The sequence below is a fragment of the Notamacropus eugenii genome, chromosome 3 (assembly GCF_028372415.1).
Source record: "Notamacropus eugenii isolate mMacEug1 chromosome 3, mMacEug1.pri_v2, whole genome shotgun sequence".
In the NCBI taxonomy this organism is placed as follows: domain Eukaryota; kingdom Metazoa; phylum Chordata; class Mammalia; order Diprotodontia; family Macropodidae; genus Notamacropus; species Notamacropus eugenii.
The window spans coordinates 16,424,476-16,432,984 of record NC_092874.1 but is presented as its reverse complement, the minus strand read 5'-3'; the positions used below and the strand labels follow the sequence as shown (position 1 = coordinate 16,432,984).

The 8,509-nt window shown below is 50.6% G+C and overlaps 1 protein-coding gene across 1 annotated transcript; it reads left to right on the top strand.

Moving 5' to 3' along the window:
• The first annotated feature begins 5,693 nt into the window (after positions 1-5,693).
• On the top strand, positions 5,694-8,291 carry CYCS (cytochrome c, somatic). Its single transcript, XM_072650960.1, has 3 exons — positions 5,694-6,378; positions 6,763-6,939; positions 7,295-8,291. Exons 1-3 carry the CDS (start codon positions 5,967-5,969, stop codon positions 7,441-7,443), a joined length of 738 nt encoding a protein of 245 aa, XP_072507061.1. The 5' UTR covers positions 5,694-5,966; the 3' UTR covers positions 7,444-8,291.
• The last annotated feature ends 218 nt before the right edge of the window (positions 8,292-8,509 follow it).

Below are 8,509 nucleotides of genomic sequence, written 5' to 3'. Positions count from 1 at the left end.
TACTGGGAACCTCAGACAAAGCAGTTTCTATAGTTGTGGGACTGGAAGGCAGGCTGAAAGGGATTGAGAAGTGAGTGAGAAGTTGAAGTGGTAAGAATCCTGACTATAGGCTGGGCAGCAGAAGGGAGGAGAAGTGTAGGACAGCATCAAGAGGGGATGCAAAGGCTGATACTATAAGCAAATTAGGAGAGCAAGGAATAGTTTACCTGTCAGATCTAAGGAGAAGGGAAGAATTTATGACCAGACAAGAGAGAGAGAGCATTATGAAATGCAAAATGGATAATCTTGATTACATCAAATTAGAAAGGTTTGTACAAACAAAGCCAATGCAACCAAGATTCGAAGGAAAAAACATAGAAAACAAATTTTTACAGCCAGTGGTTCTGATAAAGGCCTCATTTTTAAAATATATGGAGAACTGAGTCAAATTTATAAGAATACAAGTCATTCCCCAGTTGATAAATGGTCAAAAGATATGAAGTTTTCAGATAAAGAAATTAAAGCTATCTAAAGTCATATGAAAAAATGTTCTAAATCACTATTGATTAGAGAAATGCAAATTAAAACAACTCTGAGGTAACATCACACCTTTCAGATTGACTAACATGACAAAACAGGAAAATGATAAGTGCTGGAGAAGATGTAGGACAACTGGAACATATGCATTGTTGGTGGAATTGTAAACTGATCCAATCATTCTGGAGAGCAGTTTGGAACTATGCCCAAAGGGCTATAAAACTGTGCATACCTTTTGATCCAGAAATACCACTGTTAGGTCTGTATCCCAAAGAGATCATTAAAAAGGGAAAAGGAACCACATGTTTATAGCAGCTCTTTTTTGTGGTAGCAAAGAAATGGAAATTGAAGGGATGCCCATCATTTGGGGAACAGCTGAAAAAGTTGTGGTATATGAATGTGCTAGATAGCTATTGTTTCATAAGAAATGATGAGCAGGCAGATTTCAGAAAAATCTGGAAAGACCTGAGTGAACTGATGCTGAGCAAAAGGAGCAGAACCAAAAGAACAATATACGCAGTAACAGCAACATCATCAACATGATGACCAACTTTGATAGACTTTGCTCTTCTCAGCAATGCAAGGACCTAAGATAACTCTAAAAAACTCATGATGGAAAATGCTCTCCACATCCAGAGAAAGACATGGAGTCTGAATGCAGATGGAAGCAGACTATTTTCTGGGTTTTTTTTCTTTGTCATGGTTTTCCCTTTTTGTTCTGATTCTTCTTTCACAGTATGACTAACGTGGAAATATATTTAATATGATTATACATGTATAGCCTATCTCAGATTGCATACTGTCTTGAGAATGGGGGAGAGGAGGGAAGAGGAAACATTTAGATTTCAAAATCTTATAAAAGTGAATGTTGAAAACTAAAAATAATTAATTAGTTAATTTTTTAAAAAGAGAGAGGATGGCAGGATCAAGAGAAGGGTTTTTCAGAATGGGCAGATCCTGCTCACATCTTTAGGCAGTAGGAAGGAACCAAGTGGATGGGGAGAGATTAAATATGAAAGGGAAAATCTACAGATGCTTACACCAACAAATGAAATCAACTGGAAGCAATCTAAATGCCTAGCAACAGGGAATCACTAAAGAAATCAAGATAAGTTGATGCAACAGAATGATGCTATAATTCAAGTAAGAATAAGCATAAGGAATATAAAAAAATCTGGAAATTTAATGAAATAACGTGTAATAACATAGAGCCATTGTTGACCCAGAGGATCCGGGAGCTTGTCTTGTCCTACCATCAGCCTCCTTCACCCACCCCCAGCCTCCTAGTTCTGGGCTCATGATTTCTATCTGGTTCAGTCCTGGGGGAGCCTGGTCCCTAAAAGGAAGACAACTTAGTCTAGCCACTAAGAGAAAACACAAATACCTCAAGTTCAGAGTTTCAACAACCAATAGAGAAAGAAGATTATGAGACAAGGGGGAAACCAGGGTTGACCAAGGTGGTCATTCTCCCACTTTTCCTTAGAATGAGAGTAAAATCAACCCAAATGCCCGAACAAAGGCCTGCTCAGACGCCTCACTGAGTCATAGAGGTGACCAGGAGATCTTGAAGGCTGTCACAGTGTGGGAAAACGGGAAGTAAGTTTTATTTCCACACTTTGATGGGACGTTGTGACCCAGCATGGACAGGTTAGAGTCAGAAACTAATGGGCAGGCCCAAGGAGCTGCGTGAGGAAGAACCTATCAGAGGAGAACATGAAGTCACATGGCCAGGGCACGTTATCTCGGGAAATCTAAAGTTCAGAATTCTGTAAGGGTCCTGCCTCATCCTGACCTTGTCGTAGTCCTTCCGGTGGCCATGCTGGAAGCTACGTGTTCCTTCAGGGGAAGGAATGTAGGCCTTTCCTCTTCTGAACTCATTTTTAATAAATTCTCCTTGATACCTTTTTTTGTGTGTCAAGTTCATCTCTAACATCAGCGTGTCCTGCCAAGCTGGGTAACATCAATTAGTCAGAATCTGGGGGGAAATGGGCTCAAGCTGAGAAGAGGAACTCAGCCCGGGGAAGGGATGTTCCTATTAGGTGCACTGTAGTTGTAGTTCATCCTCCCTGGGCCCTTTGTGGAGCCTTGAACCTATGGCCAATCTGTCTGTAGCTCTTGTGACAGACTCTGCCATCGGCTGATCCTGGGATGCTGCTGAGACATGCTGTGGAAGATGGGAAATCCACATCCTCCAGAGCTCCCTTTGGAACCTACAAGGTGGGAAGGGGACGAAGCCAAGGCGCCCTTTCCCTATGTTACAGTATACGGTACACACTAAAGATTCCTCTCTCGAGTTCCTGGCTCATGGCTCACTGGATTTTCTGCCACCATAAAGCCCCGAGGACCCTTCAGCTGATCCTGACAGACTTCCTGCTCTACCTAGGGAGGGTCCGAGTCTTGGTGGTCCTCAGTGGACAATCCAGATGTGTTCTCTTCCGATAAGAGTATTGTAGTCAAGCAAGGGGAAGGGGATAATCAAGACCCCACTTTGACATATATACACAAAACACATACAAGATAGTTTGTGGTAGGGAGAGGCACTCCAGGAGAGGGGAATCTCAGCTTAGGAGAGTGGAAACAGAGGAACAGAGAGGGAGGCGTGGGGGGTCAGTTTGGTGCCCACTCAAATCTCCTCCCATGAAATACCAGAAACAATTTCTCTGCTGTCTGGCCACCAAGACTGGCTGGCTGAAGCACTGATTAAGCACTTAGTGTGTGCAAAGCACTGTGCTAAAAATGGGGATCTTCTTACTCTAACCCAGTTCTTATTCTGATAGGAGAGATAAGCCTCAGGGAAGGTATCACCTGCAGGCAGGTCCTTAGGGTGTGGGGGTAAAGCCACCCGTAGGGGATCCGCTTTAATGGCATGCCCACCAATAATATCGTATCAGTTTCTGATAGGATTTGACAGGACCAAGGACTTTCTTTTGTGGGTATTTAGTAGAAGTTTAGTAGGAGTACTAAACTTCTTAAGGAAAGTAGTAGGAGTTTTAGCAGGGGTCCCCAGGGTGCATCCCTCAGGTGATGTTGAGGATGTGGGACTAGAAGCCTCACCATTCCCAAGGAGGGTCCGAGGTTGTGTCATTGGGGGTTGGGAGGAGAAGATGGGCAAGGGGTTGATGCCTCAGGGTGCCCAGCTGGCCTGCCTGCCCTATGGGTGGCAGGGACATTGGAACGGCCACTACCTTCTCTACAGGAGAAGCTTTCCAGGATGGGGGCTGTCTGGAATCAGGGGATCTGAGGTTGATATTGAAGAGTTTCCCTACTTTCAGGTTACAAAAACTCAATTTTTAAAAACATCTGAAGTGGAAGGAGAGAGAGATGATTATCACACAAGTCAACTGAGTAGGAGCCAATTTTCAGGGCAACGCTATTCCTTGAACAACACTTGGGATGGAGGGGACCTTTTTTTATCCCACCCCCCTCCCATGGGAATAGTAGAACCCTGTTCAATAACCTGGACATTTTTCCTCCCAAATTAAAGCCCAATTTGGAATATTAATCCTGTTGAGTAGTTGGGGGAGTAGCAGGGATATAGAGGTTTACATACATGCTCTGAAGGTTGGGGCTTGAATCTTGGCTTAATTAATAATGGGGATCTGAGCCTGTCTCCCCGACTACCAGGACGTCTCCCAAGGTGGATAAGCAGCTAAGTGGGGCAGGGGCTAGAGCCCCAGGTCTGGAGCCGGGGAGACACGAGTTCCCATTGATAATGTTTAATATAACATTTTGGAATAATCTCTTTGATCTCTCTGAAGCAAACTCAGAGAATGCCTCTTCCTGTGTCGGCAGAGGCCAGCCAGGGCTGACTCTGCACTCCTTGGGAGACCTTTAACCTATGACATATCTTGAATAATGGGACTTTCCTTTGTATCTTATTATCTATAGACACATACTATGTTATGGCATATTAATGGTAAAGAAAAAATAGGCATCCTGGGTTTCTATTGAACATTGTTTGCCCTTTCCTGTGTCAGTTACCTGTTTGGGGCAGGAAGCCTGCCACTTACTAGTGGTGGGATTTCCTTACCACCTGGGACATATGTTTACCCAGCTTGGAATCTCAAGACTTGACTGACATTGCTTTGTTAATTGTCTTGTCTTACTAAATTTATGATTTGTTCAACTAGGAGAGTTCCTTTCTCACGGCAAAATGTATATAAGCCAGAAGATTTCTGCACTGGGTAGCCAGAACATTTCTGGCTCCATAATGCATTATGTTACCGTTGTCTTTAATAGGGAATTGATTAATTAATTAAATCATAAAATGTATGCATTTGGCCTATTGCCTTTCTTTTTAAGTTTTCAGGTCAACACCATCCAGCCTCAGAAATTGTCCATCTGCTTGACCCTGGACAAGTCACTTAACCTCTACCCCTGTGGGCAGGCCCTCACATGGTGGCCAGAAGAAAGGATACAAGAACACTCTCAAGAACTTTGGATTTGACTGTGCCACATGGGAGACGCTGGCACAGGACGGCTGGGCACGGCGTGCCCACATCAGAGAGGGAGCGCAGAAGAATTGAGGCAGCACAAAGGTAACATAGGATGCCCAGATTTGGATGCCCACCCCAAATGTTCACCGGGCTGCCTGTGCCCAGCCTGTGGCGAGGCACCCCGAGCTCCTAGGTCTGATCTGCCAGTTGGACACACTGAAGCTTCACTTTACCCTGGAGAGGGCATTAGGGCCAACCAGCCCCTGCCAAGCGGCATCACCGCCTCCCAGGGCAGGATCGCCCCAAGCCCCTCCTGGGAGCGCTGGGTGCACCGCGGGCATTCTACAAGGCACCCACCGTTAGGCTGGGCATGGAGAGGGCGCCCTCTGACAAGGGCGGTGACTCCCGAGGTGCCTCAGTTTCCTCACCTGTAAAAGGAGTGGGAGTGGGCTCAAAGGATCCGTACCCACAAAGCAAACGGCGCCTCCACGTAATCAGCCAAGCCATACACATGCATTATGCACCGACTGTGTACCAGGACCCGCCAAGCCCTGGCTGGGGACACAGAGACTGGCAAAGGCCGGGGTCGCCCGCCCTGTGGGCGTGGTCATTGGGATCTAGGGGGGCGCCCGCCCCGCCCCGCCCTGTGGGCGTGGTCATTGGGATCTAGGGGGGCGCCCGCCCCGCCCCGCCCTGTGGGCGTGGTCATTGGGATCTAGGGGGGCGCCCGCCCCGCCCCCCGCCCTGTGGGCGTGGTCATTGGGACCTGGTGGGGCGCCCCGGGACCCTGGGAGGGGGAGGCCAGGATCTGGGCCTTTACAGATGGGTAAACTGACGCCCGGGGAGCCGTTAAGTGACCAGCGAGGGTCAGGACCCGCGTTCGAACCCAGGGTGTCCCGATGTCCCGCCGACGGCCCTTGGCTTGGAGTCAGAGGACCTGGGCTCTACTCTGGACACACAGCCACGTGAGGATTCCAGCTCCCAGCTGGGCGCCTCGCCCGTTAGCGAAGGCGCATGCGCAGCCCTGGAAGCCGGCCATCTGTCGCGTCAAACTCCCAGGCGAAGACGAGCCGGTGCCGCAGCCTCGGCCTCTGCCGGTGGGATTGCGCATGCGCAAGACCCTGCGCCAGCGTGCCCCAAGCGTTGTACGTCATGGCGTCACTACCGGCGAAGGAAAGCCGCGGGTTGGGAGAGAGGACATCCTGGGCGCGCAGCCTACCCTGCTGGCGGGTCACGCGCCGGGCCCGTCAGGCTCGGGGATTGGCCGGTTCTCGGGGACGTCACGGCGAGGGCGGGGGCGGCGGGGTTCGGTTGCACCGATGCCGGTTACATAGTAGCGGGTACGGCGTGTCCTTGGGCAGAGGCAAGGCGAGTCGGTGCGACTGCAGAGAGCGAGCGGGCGATCGTGGGGCTGCGGGCCGAGCCGGTGAGCCGGGCCGCGGGGGCGGAGTCCGGAGCAGGGCCGGGGCGGTGGGGAGCGGGCCCGGGCCTGGCGCGACCCTTCGGACCCCGGGCCGCGCGGGCGCGTGACCGGACGTGGACCTGACCTTGGCGGGGAGGCGTGGGGCCGGCGCGGGGGACCTTGGGCCTCAGTTTGCTGCCCCCGGGAATGGGCCCGGCCCGGCTCGGCCCTGCCCGCGGGGGGGAGGGTGGGTGAGGGGAGCGGGATGGAGGGAGCCCCCCCCAGTGCAGCCCGGCCCCAGGAGCGCCCCTGCCCCCTCCCCACCCTGTCAGAGAGGGAGACTGAGGCTGGGGGGCCGACGTGACCCGCCTCGGCCCGCGGGCATCGCGGCCTCCCTCGTGCTTGCAGATCTCACGATGGGGGACGTGGAGAAGGGCAAGAAGATCTTCGTGCAGAAGTGCGCCCAGTGCCACACGGTGGAGAAGGGGGGCAAGCACAAGACCGGCCCCAACCTGAACGGGATCTTCGGCCGCAAGACGGGCCAGGCCCCGGGCTTCACCTACACGGACGCCAACAAGAACAAAGGTAGGGCGGGCGTCTGCGGGGGCGCCGGCCTCGGGGGGTGCCCACCGTGGGCAGTACCAGCCTCGGGGGGCGCCGGCCTCGGGCAGTGCCCACCGTGGGCAGTACCAGCCTCGGGGGGCGCCGGCCTCGGGCAGCGCCAGCCTCCAGGAGTGCCCACCGTGGGCAGTACCAGCCTCGGAGGGCGCCGGCCTCGGGCAGTGCCCACCGTGGGCAGTGCCAGCCTCGGGCAGCGCCAGCCTCCAGGAGTGCCCACCATGGGCAGTACCAGCCTCGGGGGTGCCCACCGCGGGCAGTGCCAGCCCCGGGCAGCGCCCACCTCCCGGAGCCCCCTAACCCTGTGCTCTGCCTCCCGCAGGTATCATCTGGGGAGAGGACACGCTGATGGAGTACTTGGAAAACCCCAAGAAGTACATCCCGGGCACCAAGATGATCTTCGCGGGCATCAAGAAGAAGGGCGAACGGGCAGACTTGATAGCCTACCTTAAAAAGGCCACCAACGAGTAGCGGCCTGCCACTCAGCCGCCGTATTTATTAGGTCAGAAGGAGAGTCTCCACGAGATTCCTCGTCTTTTTTACACGTATCATAACAACCCTATTTAAATTGTTTTCCTCCAGGGCAGCATTTCGATCATGAATGGCTGTTTAGAAAATCTTATTCAGCAGTCCTAATAAAGGAGTGTCATAACTACAGCCACAACCAAGCTATCACACTTTTCTGTTTCTTTTAAAAGATTTTATTAAGAACTTGTAAAAATCAAAGATGCTGTGTTCTGTCTCTGTCTTGGAAACTTTTGACTGGATCTGGTTTCTTTTACTAAACAATGGGGAAAACCTACTTGAAGCGTCCATAAGACTTACCTGTCGTATGGGGGAGGGGGTATCTTCTGGAAAAAGTTGTGCCTGTCCAAACAGCAAGATCAGGTGCGCCAAAATTCCCTTAATTTCCCATGCATAAACAGCTTAATTACAATGATTTGCTTAAATACTGCCTTGAAATGGTTGAAAGGAGTGCCAGTGTATTTTCTTGCCCAACAATCCTGAGTAAAGAGCATCCCATGACACGTGAGTGACCTTTGAGTTGGAACCTTGAAGAAGCACAGAGGAGTTCAGCTAGAGGGATAAGGACCGGCTGCTGAGTGGTTCCGTACCTGTTTTAAGCTCAGTTGTACCTTAGACTTTACTTTGAAGACTTGGAAATAAACTTTGCAGGCATGTTCTATAGTTTGTACATAGTAATGTTAATACATACTTGGAAGGTTCAGTTGTAAAAGATGTACCTTTGGTACATCTGGCAGATGGTGTGATCATAAGACTTCAGCAATTAAACACTTGTGAGTAATACTTTTCCTGAATGTTCTCGATTGGTTCTGGTTCATTCACTTTAATTTTTACAGAATTAAAAGTTGTCTCATGTACTTGGCCAAATTGATCTTTTGGGCAGCAGGAAATAGAACACCTCAGGAACCCAGTTTAGTTTCCAGTGGCCATAACCGGAGAAACAAACATTGAAATTCCCAGGAGAAATCAACTCCAAGCATTTTCAGTCCCAGAGTCATCTTGGGGCCCTCCA